Raw genomic sequence first — 22,555 nt, 5'->3', positions numbered from 1 at the left:
CCCCATTGATAATGATTAGGTTTCTACTATAGCCCCCCAAATCCTGTTTAATCTATAGTATATCCAAAGAACCAATAATTAGCTCATAGCCACTCTGAATCTAAAATCTTATCAGGTTAGAGAGGCGTGAAAAAATGTTGGGGCCAAGTCAACATATTAAGCAACATTTAGGGGAAGATGTGTTTTGATGGAGGCAGGGGTAGGGTAGAGTAAAAGACAGTGAGAAATTTCTTGTATATAACAGTAATTAAGCCAAATGTTGTTACTAATATGAAAAGATCTCCAGAGTATAATGTAAGGAACACTATTCTGTTCTTTTAAGTCCTTTCTTATACGTATTAATAAGTATGCTATGTGTAAAAAAAAAAAATAGAAAAAGAGAAAAATAATGTATGTATATCTCTTGGTATATACATAAAGAAACTCTGGGAGGGATGGACGAACAGGATGGAATGAGTTTGGGGAAAAGTTTCACAGGGTATTTTAATACATATATTTAATTTTTGAGTAATGTAGATGTTTTATCCAGTAAAAATTTAAAAAAAAACAAAAACTAGGAGGACTGGAATTGAAAACAGCCAAGTACAGGTAAAAAATGAGCGAATGGATCATTTTAATTAATACAGATCACAAAATATAGCTATATTGAGGATGGGGTAAAGGGATATGTGAAACTGGGAAGACAGCTGAGAAAAGTATTACGTATTTCAGAAACATTTTTGCCAACAACACTCAAAACTTTTAACATTGAAAAAGAAGTTTTAGTTATCAGTAAAATTCATTTTACTCATTGCCTCATGCTATATAAGAGTTACTATATACATAGAGTAAACTCTACAACATCAGGTTCAGAATTGTTAAAGTACCTGCTTTTGATCCAAAAGGAGCAGACGATTTCTTCTGAAGAGGCTTGCTTGGATAATTAGGTGTCTCCATAAGATCATCTGTGAGGCATGCTTCATCAAAATAGGAAATAAAGGCAATTGTACTATTTTTTTAAGTTGACAATGATATACTATTGTCCAAAAAGCTGTATTTGAATTGTCAAAATACTGGAAAGGCAGGACCCTTTGCATCAGTGGGTAATATCATGAGAGGTTTCTTAACTCACTGAGGTATCAGTGATAATTATACAGTAGAAATGATAAAAGAGTATGTCTTTTTTCTGTATGCAAGTGTCATTTTGGAAAGTCGACCAATGAAACAAATGTGTGTGGGAGGGAAGAGAACCAAGTGGGTCTTAAAAATGGTCCTCAAGAAGACTGGTAGTGTAACTACACACAGTAGTACCTCACTCTCATGTTAGTGGCGAGAACACCAACACTGGAAATCTAATCATCAAATCATTATGATACATTTAAATGTTACAAAAGAGATGCTATTATAGTCATGATAGTTCATTTTGTAACCATATCTCAAAGATTTAAGAGAAGCTGTTCTTAAATTTAAGGACAAAGTCATGAGATTGCTTCTATAAATCTTACTTATATTTTCATCTTTTATACAAGGTTTATATGTCAAACACTAAAAAGTCAAATACCCTATTTAAATCAAATATCAAATTTACATCTCAGTTTACCTATATTATTGCATTAAAATTAAAAATTATCCTAACTTTAGAAAATGTGAAAGTACTTTGTTTCTAATTACAGACACGATCTATTATTTCCTTGCTTTTGTATTGTCACTCACTTTCCAGGTTTTCTTCAATAATTTCTTCAATGATCACATCAGGGCTAGATCCTATCTGGGGTAGAGCAGCAATGGTTTTAGGGGATGTTGTTGCAACAACTTCTTTCTGTGGCTGGGAGTTTTTTGCTTCCAAATGCACATCATTGGTTTCCGATTGCAAAGGAGGTGGTGGGGGTTCATTAGTCGGGACAGACATGTCAACCTTTTTCTTTGCTGGCGATGGGAATGTACCACGATAAGAAAATTCCTTTTCGTGATTATATTTCTTCTGAACATTCTGGCCAATTTCACTTTCTTGGGGATCACATCTGCTGAAAACAAAAGCACATGGCTACTTTACATTGCTTCATAAAGTCTCTATGTCCACCCTCAAGCCATTTCCTTTCCACAGGACAGTTAACACCTGTGACACACACAAAGGGGTAAAGTTATACAGGTGCCCAGGGTGCTTTTTAAACAGCTTTCTTGAGATAATTTACACAAAATGAAATTCACTAATTTTTACTGAATTCACAGAGTTGTGCAACCATCACCACAATCTAATTTTAGAACATTTCTATTACCCCTCCCCCCAAAAAAAACTATGGCCCATTTCCAGCCCAAGCCTTGCAAAAGGGCAACAAGATGTGTAATCAATGCAACAGTGAAGAAAGAGCATGATATTCACGCCACAATGATTTGGTCCTAAAAGAACAGTGGATATAGGTTTTCAAAACAAGTCACTCTGATTTGGCTCAGGGTTTGATTTTAAATTACGTTAAAATTTAATTCTTCTTTTAATTCACTGGCTTAAAAATTAAGTGTAGGAAACTGAGGGGTACGATCCTAAGCAAATTGTTAGAAACCTCTACCTTGGATAGAAACTGCCATTAGTCTGAATCCTTTGGTAAACTTTGAATATGACTATTCACTAACTCACAGCTGATTATTCCATCTACTCTGTATTTTTCTATTTTCCTCACTTAGCCACACAGACTTAGGCCATCTGACCTGCAAGTATAGAAATCCTATCAAATATATGAGATGGGGTTTCAGAAGCTTGTATTTTAGTTAACCCATGATGAATTTAGCTTCATCACAGATCAGCATTTAAGAAGCATTTCAGAAGTAAGAACCAACAAAGCCAGATGGATTCAGTAATGACATCTCTTATCCATCTCTTACAACAGAGAGTGTGCACTTAACCCATGTAAAACTAATACATGTGGAATAAATGTCCAAGCACCTTCTGAGGATGCATATATGTGCACAGCTTTGCAATCCAAACATTTCTTTTTATAACAACTTTCATCATACCTTACTACGACATTCAACAGTCAACCAATTCCAGTCTCATAAACCTCTCCTTTGATTTCTAGGACACCACTCTCCTGTTGTCTTTCAGCCTCTGCCTGCTCCTTTTCAGTTTTGTTTGCAGGTTATTCTTTGCCTGTCCTAAAATTTCATCCTTTTCCAGGGTACCGTCCTTGACCTACTTCAATGCCTGTTTTCACTGGGCAAACTCATTGTTTAATTACCGTCTGTAATCAGTAGATGCAGGCTTTAGAGTGAAACTTTCCTAAAAACTAGGAAAAAATTTAAAAGACTACTGAGTTAAATTTAAAATCAAGACAAGATCAACAGACTCTTACAGAGACAGAATAATTTTTGATATTAAAAATATTTGATAGTAATCATATTCAAGTTATGAAAATATCTAAAAGAATGTACTGATTGAAAAAGTGATTATCTCTGGAAGCACAAAAGTCAAGTCACACAGCCAAATATGGCAGGGCTCCATATCAGGGAAGATGACTTGAGCCCAAGTCCTCTGGGAAGCTCTTCCCTGTGGCAGTAAGGAATAAAGTAGGCTATCTAGGCCTACTGCTGTTAGACCATTTAATTATTCACTTTATTCCAAACAAGACTGCAAACAAAGCAACTTCTGACAATTTGGCTTCTTGTGTCTATGTGGACATTGGAAAAGAATGCCAACACTAAGTATTCTGGTCTCTGCCCATTAAGTTGATGAACTGGCATTCTGACTCTACAATAGTTTAGTGAACTTGATGTTTCTGAGTTCTGGCTTAATGTGGATTGGCTCACATCTGTTTCTGAGTTTACAAGACCATGGGTGGCACTCTGCTTAGTTCTCTACGGCAATACATGTGATGCTCCTTGGGGGGTGATTTCCCTACAGACACACCACCTACAAGTGAATGAACTTACTTTCTTTTGGGGTTTATAAATCATCTATATTCTGACTACTCCTAAACCAAGAATCAAGTCCAAGACCACATCGTAACTTTCAACACATATAGCCAATTGTCATCTGGACATTTCTCCCTGATACCTGGTAAACAACAGTAACTCAACATTATCTACTCTCTTCCCCGTTCCAACTTTTCTTCCTGTATTCCCAGTCTTGGTGAGTAATACCACAATCCATCAAATTAATTACCAAAACCAGACCTATAAATCATCCAGAGTGCTTCCCTCTTCCTCGGTGCTCACACTCAATTACAAAGTCTTACCAATTTTCCCTACTTAGCATTCGTTATGGGCTCCCTGATATCGAGCCTCTCCAGTGTTATTACCTACTTTTGGTTTTTCATCATTTGCTGATATTGATAAAATAGCCCAACTGATCCTTCAGCCTCCAACCTCATATTCTTCCAAATAATCCTCTACGGGACCATAGAGTTAATATTTAAAAATGTTACCTAATTATTTTAACTTTCATGCTGAGAATCTTTTAGTAGTTTGTCTACAGCTGTGTTGTCCAACAGAACTTTCTGTGATCATGAAAATGTGCTGTGCTGTACTGTGCTGTCCAATATGGGAGCCACTAACCACATGTGGCAACTGAGACTTGAGCTGTGGCTAGTGTAACTGGGGAACTGAATTTCTCAGTCTATTTAGTTTTAATGCACTTATGCTTAAATTTAAATTGCCACATGTGGTTAGTGGCTATCACAATGGACAGCATGAGTCTAGAAAATGAAGTTCAAACACCTCTGTACAGCATACAAAGTTTTTAGAATTTAACCTCTATGTACTCTCTGCCAAATGCAGTTCCCTGATTTGTATGTTATTTGTATGAATGTAGTATGTTATTTCACTGCGCACACGTCTTTCTGCTAAGATGCCTACCTCCCTTCTGTCCTCCTTTCCAGTTGCTACTCATTTGTCATGGATAAGGGAAAATAAACTCTCCTTTTCCCAGGTCCCTTGTTATCCTCAGAACTGACCATTCCCTTCCTTTGAATCTCCATTAAATTCTGCATATATTATCATCGTAGCAATTATGAACTTTGTTGTTCACATGTGTCTCCTCTACTTATTGAAACTTCTCTGACATGTATCTCAACATCTAGGGTGTTAATGCCTAGCACAAAATCAGTGTTCAACGCTGGCTGAATAAATTAATCTCAAGAAATAACTTTGACACACATATCATTGAATACTGATCCTTTCTAAGTCTTTTTATTCTTAAATATTTTACGTAGAATATAACTGAAAGAAACTATTATTTTTTTTCAACTTTTGAATCATAGTATGCAACAATTTTCCTATCTCTTAGGCCCTGTTACTAATAGTATGTTGTCATTCTTATAAATACTTACTTTGTTGAGTCCTCAAAGTCAATCTTTATCATATTGTTGAACATAGAGATGATCTCACTGCAACTCATATTCAACCTACAATAAACACTAGCATATAAATAAATGTTCTAATACACATTTTTACTTTCTCTAAATAAAAATCAGTTGCAGACATTAAAAAATCTACAAGACAGAACATTTAAATATTTTTCTTATCATAAATTATACTTATTTTAATTTGCTTGCTAAGTTGGGAAACATTTGTGACCCAAATTTTCAATTTATAATTGCTTCCTATTTTATTTTAATAAATCTAGGCTCTAATACTTTTTATGCTTGTTATGTTCTCCTAAATTATAACTTACTTACCTGGGAGATTTCCTTAGTTTTAGAGCACTAACTTGTGGCAATTCACTCTCAAATGTTAACTTCAAAGTCCGGATAATCTAGAATCAAAAGAGAAATGTCACTCATATGTAAATTTTCTTTTATTACTGTTGAAATACAGTAAGATTTTAGAAGAGAAATGATACCCTTTAGGTATTTCACTAATTAATGTATTCAAGATTTGATTTTAGGCATTTGAAGGAAGGAATACAAATAAGTGTTTATGACTTTTCCCCCCTAAAAGGAATTTAAAATCTTCTGGAGCTTTGTATTATAATAACAACAACAAAAGACACTGGTTAATAAATGAGATATAGCTACATGACCAGAGAAAATTCTGATCAGATTCATTTTGCATCTGCATTGCTGTTTTCAAATGTTTCTCTCTCTTTTTGCCCCATCTTCCTAATGAAGGCTAACTAAAGATCAAATCTTACCACTTTTTCTTTTAACTTCCTAATGTGTAATACACAGGAAATTACTATTATTGTTTTAGAACTACAGTTGGAAGGAGGCCTGGCCAAGTAAGAGAGTGACAAACTCTTCTTTCATTTAAAGTTAGAGACTCTGCAGACAGGTAAACCAATGGCTTCTATTTTATACCTCAGTTCAGTCCAAACATCTGATTACAGGAAATGAGGCTCTGAGAACTCAAAGATAGAGTATAAACTATTTCTCCAAGGGAGAAAAGTATTAGCAATGAGGATCGATGGTTAATTCTATTCCTTCCAAATTATCTCGTAAGAAACATGTTTCTACATTTTTGCCCAATTCTGCCCTGTGGGCACATGATTAGATAATAGGACATAGCTGAAGCACCTTGTTTCTTCACCTGCATATCTGGGGAGGCAGGCAGGAGAGGAAAAAAAAACCTGAATGGGATCTTGAATTAAAATTTTAACTGGGGAGGGGGTGGGACAGGTGGAATGGGTCATTGGGGAGAAAAAGGGACATCTGTAATATTTTAAACAAACAAAAAAATAAATTGTAAGTCAAGAGTTGACAGTCATACCTGTATTGAATGTACAAACAGAGTCCCATTTAGTTTGCAACCCTTATTTGTCCTGAGAAACAGCAACTTTCAACTCACTGTCATCCTACTTCTTCTTCTACCATATGTTATAAAAACCTTACTATATGATTTACTTAACTGATAAAAATAAAAGCCTAAAAAAATTTAATAATATTTGTTTTAGAATTCAGGTGACTAATAATTCTAAATTGGTGCCAATGTAAGTTAAGATAATCTGAAATACATATTCTTGTTAATTTTTAAATACTGCATTTGAAAACATGTAAAATAAGCTATCTCAGAAATAATTCACACCAAACCACAGCAAACTTGAGAAAGAACAACAAAGTCATAGGTATCACTACCTGATTATTTTAAACTATACTACAAGGCTCTAGAATCAAAACAGCATGATACTGGCATAAAAACATACATATAAGTCAATCGAACAGAATCCAGAACACAAAAATAAACCCATGCCTATGTGGTCAATTAGTACTTGACAAAGGAGGCAAGAACATACACTGATGTAAAGATAGTCTATTCAATAAATGGCATTGGGAAAATTGGACAGATACATGAAAAAAGTTAAACTACACTACCTTCTAACAACATATACAATAAACTCAAAATGAATTAAAGACTTAAGACTTGAAGTTGTAAAACTCCTAGAAGGAAACACATAATACAAAATGTAATATTTTATATTATAAAGTTAATACAAAATAAAGTCTCTGACATTTCTCCTAGCAATATTTTTCTAATATATCTCCTTAAGCAAGAAAAACAAAAGAAAAAATAAACAAATGAGATACATCAAACTAAAAAATTTTTGCACAGCTTAGGATCCCATCAACAAAACAAAAAGACAACCCAATGAATGGGAGAACATATTCGCCAATGACACATCCGATAAGGGGTTAATATCCAAAATTTATAAAGAACTCATACAACCCAACACCAAAAACCCCCAAACAATCCAATTTAAAAATGGGCAGAGGACCTGAATAGACACTTCTTCAAAGAGGACCTGAATAGGCACTTCTTCAAACAGGACATACAGATGGCCAACAGACATATGAAAAGATGCTTAACATCACAAATCATGAGAGAAATGCAAACTAAAACCACAATGAGCCCAGCTGGTATGGCTCAGTGGTTGAGCATTGACCTAAGATCCAGGAGAGCTTGGTTTCATTCCTGGTCAGGGCACATGCCCAGGTTGCAGGCCTGATCTCCAGTGGGGGGTGTGCAGGAGGCAGCCAATCGATGACTCTCTCTCATCATTGATATTTCTCTCTCTCTCCCTCCCTCTCCCTTTCTCTCTCTGAAATCAATTTAAAATAAATAAATAAAACTACAATGAGATATCACCTCATATCTGTCAGAATGGCTATAAATCAACAAACAAGTGTTGGTGAAGATACGGAGAAAAGGGAACCCTCGTGCACTGTTATAGGTGGGAATGTAGACTGGTGCAGTCACTGTGGAAAACAGTATGGAGGTTCCTCAAAAAATTAAAAATGGAACTACCTTATGACCCAGCAATTCCACTTCTGGGTATATCTCTGAAGAAACACAAGAGACTAATTTAAAAGAATATGTGCACCCCTATGTTCATTGCAGCATTATTTACAATAGCCAAGATATGGAAGCAACCCAAGAGCCCATCAATAGATGAGTGGATAAAAAAGCTGTCATACATATATACAATGGAATATTACTTGGCCATAAAAAAGAATGGAATCTTATCATTTGCAACAGTATGGATGGACCTAGAGGGTATAATGCTAAGTAAAGCAAGTCAGTCAGAGAAAGACAAGTACCACATGATTTTACTTATATGTGAAATCGAAAGAATAAAATAAATGAACAAAAATATAGAGACTCATAGATACAGAGAGAAGACTGATGGTACTAGGTAAAAATGGAAAAGGATTTAAGAAGTACAAATTGGTAGTTACAACATATCCATGGGGATGGAAAGTACAGCATAGGGAATATAGTTAATAATACTGTAACAACTATGTACAGTGCCAGGTGAGAACTCGAAATATCAGGGGACCACTTTGTAAAGTATATAATCCTCTAACCACTATGCTGTACACATAAAGTTAATACAAAATAATAATGAATGTAAACTGTAATTGAAAAATAAAATAAATAAGTAAAAACATAATAATTCACATCATGAACTATTAAAATTACCTGATTCAGGTCACAATAAGTCCTTAGAGAAGGTGCTGACTTTAACTCTCTTGCTATCTTCATAGCTGCATTCAAATCATTTTTTTTTTCTTCAATGCAGTTTTTAGCCATTATTACATTTGATAAATAATCATCTGTTTTTCTTACTACTTCTTCACACAAGTTCTTTTTCCTTCACATAAGATCCCAAAGTTACTTGCACAATCCACAAACATTTACATGAACATGAGTTACAGTAACTGAACAGTATCGAAGGGTAATTTCACTAATTTGTGAACTTAGCATGGTTAAATGAAGCATTCAACTGAACTGAAATGTACTGCGGTTGAAAGCTATGCATGTATAACGAGAGAAAAAGTAAATTTTGTAGGTTATAGTTACGTCGCGAATACAGCTGTCATGGAATTACAAGGTTAAGACAAACCCTAGATGATTCCCCTTAAAATAGAAATCCTTGCTATCTTGTAGTCACTTGTGCCAGTACAAAGACACATCTATACTCATTTTTCAATAGGATCTACCTGCACATTTTAAAATTTCCATCAGTAAACACATATTACAAAAATATAAAACGATATTTTAAAATAGACTTCACCAAACCATAACATAGGTATCAATTAATTATAATCTTCAAAGTAATTATTTAGGAAAGCATTACCTGTACCTCATTACTTAAAATATTTTCTGGGCCTATGGTGGAATTACCTTATTATGGAAATTAAAAAGTTTTGTACCCTTTTTATGAGGTCAGCATCATCCTAATCCCAAAACCAAATAAGGATACTACAAAGAAAGAAAATTACAGGCCAATATCCCTGATGAACATAGATGCTAAAATCCTCAATAAAATACTAGCAAACCAGATCCAGCAATACATTAAAAAGATCATACATCATGACCAAGTGGGATTTATTCCAGGGATGCAAGGCTGGTACAACATCCGCAAATCAGTAAATGTGATATATCACATAAACAATATGAAGGACAGAAATCATATGATCATATCAATAGATGCAGAAAAAGCATTCCACAAACTCCAGCACCCATTTCTGATAAAAACTCTCAGCAAAGTGGGAATAGAGGGATCATACCTCAACATAATAAAGTCCATACATGACAGACCTACAGCCAACATCATACTCAATGGGCAAAAACTAAAACCATTTCCATTAAAAACAGGAACAAGACAGGGATGTCCACTTTCACCACTCTTATTCAACATAGTACTGGAAGTCATCGCCACAGCCATCAGACAGGAAGGAAACATAAAAGATATCCAAATTGGAAAGGAAGAAGTAAAACTGTCATTTTTTGCAGATGACATGATATTGTACATAGAAAACCCTAAAGACTCCATCAAAGTACTACTAGATTTGATGAACAAATTTGGCAAGGTAGCTGGATACAAAATCAACATCCGGAAATCAGTGGCATTCTTATACACCAACAATGAACCTTCAGAGAGAGAAACTAAAAAGGCAATACCATTTACCATTGCAACGAAAAAAAGATACCTAGGAATAAACTTAACCAAGGATGTAAAAGACCTGTACTCGGAAAACTACGTGACACTGAAAAAAGAAACAGAGGAAGACTTAAACAAGTGGAAGAATATACCATGCTCATGGATTGGAAGAATTAGTATCATTAAAATGTTCATACTACCCAAAGCAATTAATAAATTCAATACAATTCCTGTTAAAATACCAACAGCATATTTCACAGACCTAACAAACATTTCGAAAATTTATATGGAACCAAAGAAGACCCCAAATAGCTGCAGCCATCTTGAGAAAAAAACAGAGTGGGAGGGATCACATTACCAGACTTTAAAATGTATTACAAAGCCACTGTAATCAAAACGGCCTGGTATTGGTACAACAGGCGTATAGACCAATGGAACAGAACAGAGACCCCAGAAATAAACCCATGCCATTATGGTCAGTTAATATTTGACAAAGGAGGCAAGAGCATCCAATGGAGTAAAGACAGTCTCCTCAATAAGTGGTGCTGGGAAAATTGGACAGATACATGCAAAAGAATGAAACTAGACCACCAACTTTCACCATACACAAAAATAAACTCAAAATGGATAAAAGACTTAAATGTAAGTCATGAAACCATAAAAATCCTGGAAAAAAAACATAGGCAGTAAAGTCACAGACATCCCACGTAGTGGACTTTTCACTGATACATCTCCTAGGGCAAGTGAAACAAAAGAAAAAATAAACATATGGGACTACAACAAACTAAAAAGCTTCTGCACAGCAAAAGAAAACAGCCTCAAAATACAAAAGAACCCCACGGTCTGGGAAAACATATTTGCCAAGGATGTATCTGACAAAGGGCTAATTTCCAAAGTGTACAAAGAACTCACAGTACTCAGCAAGAGGAAGACAAACAACCCAATTAAGAAATGGGCAAAGGATTTGAATAGACACTTCTCCAAAGAGGACATACGGATGGCCAAGAGACACATGAGAAAATGCTCAACATAGCTAATCATCAGAGAGATGCAAATTAAAACCACAATGAGGTATCACTTCACACCTGTCAGAATGGCTACCATCAATAAGTCAACAAACAACATGTGGGGGCGAGGGTGTGGAGAAAGAGGAAACCTAGTACACTGCTGGTGGGAATGCAGACTGGTGCAACCACTATGGAAAACAGTATGGAGGTTCCCCAAAAAATTAGAAATGGAGCTGCCTTTTGACCCAGTGATTCCACTCCTAGGAATGTATCCTAAGAATCCTGAAACATTCATCAGAAAGAATATATGTACCCTGATGTTCATAGCAGCACAGTTTACAATAGCTAAAATCTGGAAACAGCCCAAGTGCCCATCAGTAGATGAGTGGATAAAAAAGCTGTGGGACATATACACCATGGAATACTACGCAGCTGTAAAGAAGAATCTCGTACCCTTTGGGACAGTATGGATGGACCTGGAGAATATTATGCTAAGTGAAATAAGCCAGGAAGAGAAAGACAAACATCACATGATCTCGCTTATACGTGGAATCTAAAGAACCTAATAAACTGATGAACAGAATAGATTCAATGACATGGAAGCATAGATGAGACTGATGAATGTCAGAGGGATGGAGGAGGGTGGGTGGGTGGAGGGGGAGAGGGTAACCAAAGAATTTATATGCATATATGCACAACCCAAGGACATGGACAATGATGGGGAGAGGGACTGGGGCGGGGTATGGGATGGGGTGGAATGGGTCGTTGGGGAGAAAAAGGGACATTTGTAATATTTTAAACAAAAATAAAATTTAAAAAAAAAAGTTTTGTACCAAAAATTGTAGTGTTTAACTTACTCATTTTATTCATCAAACAAATGTGTTTTGATTATTTTCTCAAAACAAAATCTGGCGTAAGAAAAAAACTGTTTGCCACACTAAAAAGTAAAAAGAATATAATATAGGCTCTGGAGGTAAAGAGGCATTACAAAAACCTTTAGTAATTGTATATGTAATATTTGAAAGTGATTTCTTTAGTGGGGAAGAAATGGTCATTTGATGAGTTCTAGTATGGTTCCTAAAAACTCATGCCTATGTAGTGATGTCAGCAAAACGGCAGACTAGGAAACTTTAAGCCCTCATTCCCCAACAGACATGTTAAAAAATATGCAAAAATTAGTAAAATAATCTTAGAGGAACTCTGGAAAATAGATAAAGGTATACAGCAATGAAGCAAATGCCAAATCAATAAAAAGTCACAAACAAAATAGTTGGAAATGTCATGGTGTTTTTACTTGTCCTTGTCCTCAACATGGTATGCTCTTGGTCTGAAGGCAGCAATACAGTTCCCAATTCCTTCCCTTAAACTAGAGGGAGCAAAGCAGACTTTATTTGCAATTTTCTAATATGTCTGTGGGCTGCCTAAAGAACTAGTCTGTTTCACCTAACTTGGAGTTCAGGCAGTGAGAAGCAGTGGGTGCTGTAGGAAGACTAGAGCTGTAGATGCGTGGGCAAGAGATTATAGGTAAAGAGATATAATAGACCATCTGAGGCTCAGAGAAGAAGTTAACTCTGGGAAATTCAAACATTTAAAAGTAGCCATGTATGCAAAAGAATAAAAAAGCCACACTCAGACCCAGGCAAGAATTCTCAGAAAAGACTTGATACTTCCATAAGCCATCATCTCATGCTAATCCCAAGGGTACTCAGCTAAGGGCAGTCCCAGCAAAGAGCCAGTTTGCAATAATTGGGAGACGTGACTGTGTCCAATTTTCAACAGAACACTGCAAGACATGCAAAGGAAATCAGGAAAACAACAAAGGACCAAAATGTGAATATCAACAGAGACAGAAATTATAAAAAGGCACGAAACACAAAATCTGGCACTCAAAAATATAACTAAAATGAAAAATTCACTACAGGGGTTCAATTGCAGATTTAGGCAGGAATAAAAATCAGTAAATCTGAAGATAGGACAATTGAAATTACTGAGTTTGAGAAGCATAAAGAAAAAAGAATAAAGAGGGGTAAACAGAGCCCAAGGGACTTCAGGGACACCCTTCAAGATGACCATTATATTTGTTATGGGAGTCCCAAGAGGAGGAGAGAAAGATGGGTACAGAGAGGTTATTTGAAGAAATTGCTAAAAAAACTTTCAAAATTAGATAAAATACATGAATTTAGAAATCCAGGAACTCATAGAATTCTAAGCAGAATGATCCCAGATACCCCATAGTGAGACACAATGTAATCAAACTGCTGAAAGACAAATAGAGAATCTTGAAAGTGGCAATAGAAACACAATTTGTCACATACAAGGGATCCTCACTAAGATTATCAGCTGATTTCTCAGCAGAAACCTTGGAAACCAGAAGGCAGTGGGATGACATATTTAAAGTGTTGAGAAAGAAAAACTGCCAATGGGGAATTCTATACCTTGGAAAGCTATCCTTCAAAAAAAATGGAATAATTAAAGCATTCCCAGATAAACAAAAACTAACAGCAGTCATTACCAATATACCCGTTCTATGAGAAATGCTAAAGGAAGCTGTTCAGGTTAAAATGAAAGGAGGCTAGACAATAACTCAAAGCCATACAAAAAGAAACATCTCCGGTAAAGGTAAATACATGGGCAAATATAAAATCTAGTGTTACAGTAATTTTAATATATAACTTTTTATTTTCTACAGGATTTAAAGAATACATAAAATGACTATTAAATCTGTGTTAATAGGTACACAACGTATAAAGATGCAATTGTGACAACAAAACAAAGAGGGAATGGAAATGTAAAGGAGTGTAGTTTTTATATGCAATTCAGTTAAGCTGGTATAAATTCACAATAGACTGTTATAACTTTAGAGTGTTATATGTAATACCCATGGTAACCACAAAGAAACTAACTAGAATATGCAAAAAAGAAATCAGAAGGGAATAAAAATTTTCACTGCAAAAAACCCCCAAGTAAATAGAAAGGAAGGTACTGATACATTAATTGAATGACAGAAAAAGCTATGTCATAGCGAAAACAACTAACAACGTAAAAAAAGTCCTTCCTTATCAGTAATCACTTTAAATGTAAATGGATTAAACTTCTGAATCAAAACACAGGGTAGAATAATAGATTTTTAAAAAAAATGATAGCATATATTTGGGTCTACAAGAGATTCACTTTAGATCTAAAGACAGATATAGATTAAAAGTGAAAGGAAAAAAGAAGATATTCCATGCAAATCGTAAATAAAAGTTAGCTAGGGTGGCTATACTGATATCAAGCAAAAGAGACTTTAAGTAAAAAACTGTTACAAGAGACAAAGAAGGAGATTAAATTGACAAAAGAGTCAATTCAACCAGGAAGATATAACAATTATAACACATGTATGCACCAAATACATAAGAGCTCCAAAATATATGAAATAAAAAAAGACAGGATTAAAGGGAAAAATAGAGAGCTTTACAATCATAAGTGAGACTTCAACATCCTACTTCCAATAATAAAAAGAAAAACCATACAGAATATCAATAAGGATATAGAATATTTAAAACAACATTATAGACTGGACAGTGTTTCTCAGTGGTTGAGTGTCAATCCATGAATTGGTTCAGTTTCTGGTCAGGTACCATGCCTGGGTTGTGGGCTAAATCCCCAGTTGGGGGCGTGCAGGAGGCAGTCAATCTATGTTTCTCTCTCATCAATGTTTCTATCTCTCTATCCTTCTGTCCCTTCCTCTCTCTCTTAAAAAAAAAATAAAAAATCAATAAACAACATTATAAATCAATTAGACCTAACTGATAATCAGCACCTGACAGAGAATACAAAATGAGATAAATGAAAACAAAAACACCAAAATATTAAAATACGCCACAGTAAAACACAATGTAATCAAACTACTGAAAGCAGAACTAAAAGGGAAATATATAATGTAAATATATTTAAAGGAGATGACAAACCAACAACCTAACTTTACACGTTAGGAAACAGAAAAAGAACTAAATCCAAATATAACAGAAGGAAGGAATAATAAAGATTAGAGTGGAGATAAGGAAATAGAGAATAGGAAAAAAAAAAAATCAATGAAACCAAAATTTGATTTTTTGAAAAGACTGGCAGCTCTTTAGGTACACTAAAAAAAAAAAAAAGAGAAGAATCAAATTACTAAAATCAGAAAAAAATATGCACATGACTGACCAATTTTATAAAATGAAAAGGATTAGAGAGAATACTATGAATGACTGTATACCAAGAAATTGGGTAACCTAAATGAAATGAACAAATTCTTAGAAACACACCATCTACCAAGTCTGAATCAGGAAGAAAAAGAAAATCTGAACAAGGAGATTGAATTGGCAATCAAATGCCTCCCAGCAAAGAAAAGCCCTGGACTACATGGCTTTCACTGGTGAATTCTACCAAATATTTAATGAAAAATGAATACCAATCTTCCTCAAATCCCCAAAATTGAAAGAGCAGAAATACTTCCTAACTCATTCTATGAGGCCAGCATTACCAAAACTGCATGAAGACAACACAAAGAAAGAAAACTACAGACTACTAACTCTTATGAGCTCTCATGCCAAACCCTCAAACAACACTCTAGCAATGAACTCAGCAGCATGTAAAAAGGGTAACTCAACATAACCGAGAGGGATATATTCCGGGAATGCAAGGATGGTTCAATATACAAAAATCAATTAACATTATGTACAACATTAACCGGAAGAAAACCCCTATACTAACAAAAAAACTTCAGAAAAAGAAATTAAAAAAACAATTCCTTTTATAATTGCAACCAAAAGAATAAAGTACCTATGAATAAACTTAACAAAGAACGTGAAAAACCTATATACTGAAAATAACAAAGCGTTATTAAAAGAGATTAAAAAAGACACAAGTAAATGGAAAAGTGTTCATGGATTGGAAGAATCAACAAAGTTAAAATGGACAGTCCTAGATAGTTTTGCTCAGTGGTTAGAGTGTCCGCCAGCAGACTGAAGGGTCCCGGGTTCAATTCCAGCCAAGGGCACACGCCTCGGTTGTGGGCTTGATCCCTGGCCCCAACTGGGGCAAGTGCTGGAGGCAACCAATTGATGCATCTCTCTCACATCAGTGTTTCTCTCTCTGTTTATCCCTTCCACTCTCTGAAAAGCAATGGAAAAAATATCCTCAGGTGAGGATCAAAATAAATAAATAAATAAATAAATAAATAAATAAATAAATAAATAAATAAAATGGTCATATTACCCAGAGCAATATACAGATTTAATGCAATCCCCATTAAAATATCAATGCCATTTTTTAAAGAAATAGAATGAGAAATTATCAGATTTGTATGGAACCACAAAAGACCCTGATTAGCCAAAGTAATCTTGAGAAAAAACAATGCTGGAGGTATCATGCTATCTGACTTCAAATTATACTACAGAGCTCTGATAATCAAAATAGCACGGTATTGGCACAGAAACAGACACACAGATCAGTGGAGCAGAACTGAGAGCCCAAATATAAAACCCCATATATATGAGCAGATAATTTCTGACAAAGGAGCTAGAAACACAAAATGGAGTAAAGGTTATCTCTTCAATAAATGGTGCTGGGAAAACTGAAAAGCCACATGCAAAAGAATAAAACTAGATTAGTTTGTCCCCATGCACAAAAATTAATTGAAGGTGGATCAAATACCTAAATATAGTATCTGAAACAATAAATTATATAGAAGAAAACATAGGTATGAAACTTACGGACCTTGGTCATGGAGAAGACTTTATGAACTTGACCCCAAAAGCAAGGGAAGTAAAGGCAAAAATGAATGAATGGGACTATATCAAACTAAAAAGCTTCTGTACAGCAAAAGAAACTGACAACAAAATAAAGAGGCAGCCAACCAAATGAGAGATGATATTTGCAAACAGTAGCTCTGACAAAGGCTTAATTTCTGAAATAAAGAACTCATAAAATTCAACACTAAACAAATAACTCAGTCAAAAAGTGGGCAGAAGACCTGAACAGATACCCTCCCAAGAAGACATACGAACAGCCAACAGTTATATGAAAAGATGTTTGAACTCACTAGCAGTTAGGGAATTACAAATCAAAACTACATTGAGGTACCACCTCACACCTGTTAAAGTGGCTATTATCAACAAGACAATAACAATTGTTGGAGAGGACGTGGAAAAAAGGGAACCCTCATTCACTCCTGGTGGGAATGTAGACTGTTACAACCACTTTGGAAAGCAGTCTGGCAATTCCTTAAAAAATTAAGAAGAGAGCTACCATATGACCCAGCAATCCCTCTCCTGGGTATATACCTGAAAAACTCAAAAACACGTATTTGCAAAGATATATGCACCCCTATGTTCACTGCAACATTATTCACGGTAGCCAAGACATAGAAACAACCAAAGTGCACTTCGATAGTGGACTGGATAAAGAAGATGTGGTACACGTACACAATAGAATACTACTCAGCCATAAGAAAGGATGAAATACTGCCATTTGCAATAACATGGATGACCCCTGAGGATATTATGCCAAGTGAAATAAGTCAGAAAAAGCTAAAAACCATATGATTTCACTCACATGTGGGATATAAAACTGAAACTCGTGGACACAAAAAGCAGTGTGGTGGCTGCCAGAGACAAGGGAGTGGGGGGAGGTGAAGTGGAAGGGGGGTCTTAATATATATGATAGGAGAAGATATGACTTTGGGTGGTGGGCACACAGAGCAATATCCAGATCTTGTAACATAGAAGCCCACACCTGAAACTTATATGGTCATATTAACCAGTCACCCTAATAAATTTAATAAAGTATTTAAAAAAAGGAAAACCCCCACATGATCCTCTCAAATGATGTAAAAAATGATGTGACATATTTCAACACACTTTCATGATATAAAAATATTCAATAAACTAGGAATTGAGGAAAACTACATTAACATAATAAAGGCTATGTATGAAAACTCCACAGTTAACATTAAACTAAGATAGTGAGAGAATTAAAATGACAACTTTTCTCTAAGATCATGAACAAGATGAGGTTACACGCTTTTGCCGCTGTTCTTTTAACATATTATTGCAAGTTCCAGTCACAGAAATTAGGCAACAAAAAGAAAGAAAAGGCAGCGAAATTGGAAAAGAAGTAAAATTATCTTTTTGCAGGTGACATAATCTTATATGTAGAAAACACTAAAGATGCCACCCAAATCATCCTATAATTCAATGCGATCCCTATAAAAACCCCAGTGACATTTCATTTAGAATAGAAAAACCCATCCTAAAAGTCACATGGAGTTTCAAGGGACCCCAAATTGCCAAAATGACCTTGAAAAAAAACAAAGTTAGAGGGCCCACACATCCTGATTTCAAAACTTTGTACAAAGCTACAGTAATCAAAATTGTGTTACTGGCATAAGAAGAGACAGACCAATGGAATAAAATAGAGAACCCAGAAATAATCCTTTACCTCTATAGGCAACTGGGTTTTGACAAGTGTGCCTAGACCAGTAAGTGGAGAAAAGACCATCCTTTTAATAAATGGTGCTAGGAAAACTGAATATCCACATGGAAAAAAATGAAATTGGACCCTTTCCTTATACCATATGCAAAAATTAACTACAAATGAACCAAAGACCTAAATGTAAGAGCTAAAACTACTATACTCTTAGAAGAAACATAGGGGAAAAGCTTCATATTAGATCTGGCAATGATTTCCTGGATATGATGCCAAAAGCATTGGCAACAAAAGAAAAACTAATAGGACTTTATCAGTAACTTTTGTGGGTCAGATAATGCAATCAAGAGAGTGAAAAGGCAACTGGTAAGAAGGGAAAAATATCTGAAAATGATGTATCTGATAAAAGATTAATATCAATAATATACAAAGAACTCCTACAATCCAACAACAAAATAAATACGCCAATTAAAAAATGGGCACTCATACAACTTAACACCAAAAAAACAAACATTCCAATTAAAAATAAATATTCCAAATAAAAATAGGCAGAGGACCTGAATAGATACTTCTTCTAAGAGTACATACAGATGGCCACAGACATATGAAAAGCAGCTCAACATCACTAATCATCAGAGAAATGCAAATTAAAACCACAATGAGATCACCTCATACCTGTCAAAATGGCTATCATTCAAAAAATCAACAAACAAGTGTTGGCTAGGATGTGGAGAAAAGAGAACTCTTGTACATTGTTGGCGAGCTTATAAATTAGTGTACCCACTGTGGAAAACAGTGTGGAGATTCCTCAAAAATTAAAAATAGAGCTGTCAAGTATCACATGATCTCACTCATGTAGAATCTAATGAACAAAACAAACTGATGAACAAAACAGATCCGGAGACAGAAGCATGAAACAGACTGATGAATCTCAGAGGGAAGGTGAGGTATGGGGGGGGTGGAGGGAAGACATTAACCAATAACTTATATGCATAACCCATGGACACAGACAATAGTGTGTGAAGGTCTGGGTGGTGGTAGTCAATGGGGAAAAAAGGGGACATTTGTAATACTTTCAATAATAAAGATAGATTTTTAAAAATAGGGCTGTCATATGATCCAGCAATTCTACTTCTGGGTATTTATCCAAAGAAAATAAAAACACTTAATTTGAAAAGACAGGGATTCCAAGATGGTGACGGATTGAGTGGAAGCTACACTGACACTCTCCCAGGACCAAACTGGAATTACACCTAAAATATAGAAAAACCATCATGAATAATCAACTGCATCTGAAGACTAGCTGGAGAGCAGCCCCATAACCAAGGAGACTGCATAGAGACTGCTAGGAAGACCAGAGGTGCGAGAGGACTGGCTGGGCTCTCCCAGGAAGCAGCTGAAGTTCAAGATGGACACCTCACCGAAGGGGGGCGTCCCACTGAGAGGTCTGGGGTCTAAACCCCAAGCTGGGCTTTGGAGCCCAGAGCACCAGAACTGAGAAAGGTACCCACATAACACCTGGCTGTGAAAAGCAGCGGGGTTTCTGTCTGCAAGGGAGAGATGGCTGGAAAGGCAAGCATTCTCTTAAAGGGCCAATGCAGAAAGTTTCATGTGCAGCCACTCATCTTGGGCTCCGGTGGAGGGAGGCAGAGTGGAACAGAGCTGTGTGAGAAGAATCCAGAGGTGCTGGCTTGGGGATAGAGCTCAGAGGGCAGACATATGGATTCCTGAGCTGAGTCTTTCCCCAAATGGCACAAGACATCTTTTCTCAGGCAGACATTTACCATGCAAACAGCTTTTGCCTAGGAAGGAAGGAATTGCCCCACCCTGTGGAGTTTCTATAGCCTGAGGCTCATTAAGACACTGATAACAGTCAGTCTCTGGATACTTTGAGTCTTTGCTTGATTTGCTTCTGGATCCAAGGCTTCGAAAAGCAGACCTTGGTGGACATCTTGGTCCTGTCCAAACATACCCATCCCCTAGCCCCTGCAGAAAGCTTCAAACAGGGTACTCAAAGGCAGTCACAAACAACATCTGACACTGGCTGCATCAAAGACCATCCTAAAGACTGGGAGCCCTAGCAGATCTACCTATTACATAGAAACAAATCCAAACAGGCAGCCAAAATGGGGAGACAAAAAAACCAAGCCCCAAATGAAAAAACAAAAGAAATCTCCAGAAGAGCTAAGTGAAATGGAGATAAGCAATTTATCAGATAGAGTTCACAATACTGATCATAAGGATGCTCAACAGCATGAGAAAGGATATGCAAACTGAAGGAAATTAAGAATGACATAGTAGAAATAAAAAAAAATATTGGAAGGAATAAACAGCAGATTAGGGTTAGCTGAGGATTGCATCAGCAAATTAGAAGACAAGGTAGAAAAAAAAAAATCACTCAATCAGACAACCAAAATGAAAAAACAATTAAAAACCAGGAGGACAGTTTAAGGGAGCTTTGGGACAACATGAAACATAACAATATTCGCATCACAGGAGAGCCAGAAGAGGTAGGAAGCAAGCAAGGGTTAGAGAACCTGTTTGAAGAAATAATGGCAGAAAACTTCCCAAATTTGGTCAAGGAAAAAGTCATACAAGTTCAGGAGGCACAGAGAGTCCCAAACAAGAAGAATCTGAACAGCCCACACCCAGACACATTATAATTAAAATGACAAAAATTCAAGACAAAGAGGGAATCTTAAAGGCAGCAGGAGAAAAGCAATCTGTTACCTACAAAGGAGCTCCTATAAAACTGTCTGCTGATTTCTCATCAGAAACTCTATAGCCTTAAGGGAATGGCATGAAGTATTCAAGGTAATGCAAAACAAGGGTCTGAAACCAAGAATACACTATCATTTAAAAATAGATGGTGAACTATTTAAGTGCTGGCGAAGTGTGGAGAAAAGGGCACCCTAGTACACTGCTGGTGGGAATACAGATTGGTGCAGCCACTATGGAAAGCAGTATGGAGTTTCCTCAAAAGATTAAAAATTGACCTGCCATTTGACCCAGTGACCCCACTTCTAGGAATATATCCCAAGGAACCCCAAACACCAATCGCAAAGAACTTATGCACCCCTATGTTCATAGCAGCACAATTCACAATAGTTAAGATTTGGAAATGGCCCAAGTGCCCATCAGTAGATGAGTGGATAAAAAAGCTGTGGGAAGTTTACATCATGGAGTACTATGCAGCTGTGAAGAGGAAGGACCTTTTGGCCTTTGGCAGAGCATGGAGGGAACTAGAGAGCATTATGCTAAGTGAAATGAGCCAGTCGGAGAAGGACAAGTACCAAATGATCTTGCTTATAACGTGGAATAAACAAAATAAACTGATGAACAAAGTGGATCCAGTAAGAAGCTTGGAACAAACTGAGGGATCTCAGAGGGAAGGCGGAGAGGGGTATGTGGATGGGGAGAGATTAATCAGGGAACTTGTATGTTTATGGGCATGGAAAATAAATAAATAAAATAAAATAAAATTAGATGGTGAAATAAAGAGCTTTCCAGACAAAAAAAGGCGAAAGGAGTTTATCATCACCAAACCAGCATTGAAGAAATGTTAAAGGGACTGCTGTAATAAGTTGAAATAGAGGGAATGAGAAACATAGGCATAAAGAAATAAAGTGTCAATATACAAGTACCTATCAATAATAACCTTAAATATAGATGGATTAAATGCTCCAATCAAAAGACATAGGTTAGCTGAATGGATAAGAAAACATGACCCAAATATATGCTGTCCACA

General features: G+C 35.9%; 1 protein-coding gene across 1 annotated transcript in view; it reads right to left on the bottom strand.

Moving 5' to 3' along the window:
- RNF17 (ring finger protein 17) overlaps positions 1-22,555 on the bottom strand; it is a gene marked incomplete at both ends in the record, with an annotated part of 108,657 nt that overhangs the window by 73,701 nt on the left and 12,401 nt on the right. The window contains 4 exons of the mRNA XM_081126669.1: positions 1,693-2,000; positions 5,298-5,372; positions 5,646-5,722; positions 8,884-9,055. Coding sequence (XP_080982795.1) covers positions 1,693-2,000; positions 5,298-5,372; positions 5,646-5,722; positions 8,884-9,055 — 632 coding nt within the window. The remainder of the gene's footprint in view (positions 1-1,692; positions 2,001-5,297; positions 5,373-5,645; positions 5,723-8,883; positions 9,056-22,555) is intronic.

Source organism: Miniopterus schreibersii (genome assembly GCF_964146895.1).
Source record: "Miniopterus schreibersii genome assembly, chromosome: 2".
In the NCBI taxonomy this organism is placed as follows: domain Eukaryota; kingdom Metazoa; phylum Chordata; class Mammalia; order Chiroptera; family Miniopteridae; genus Miniopterus; species Miniopterus schreibersii.
This window is presented reverse-complemented; position numbering and strand designations above follow the sequence as displayed.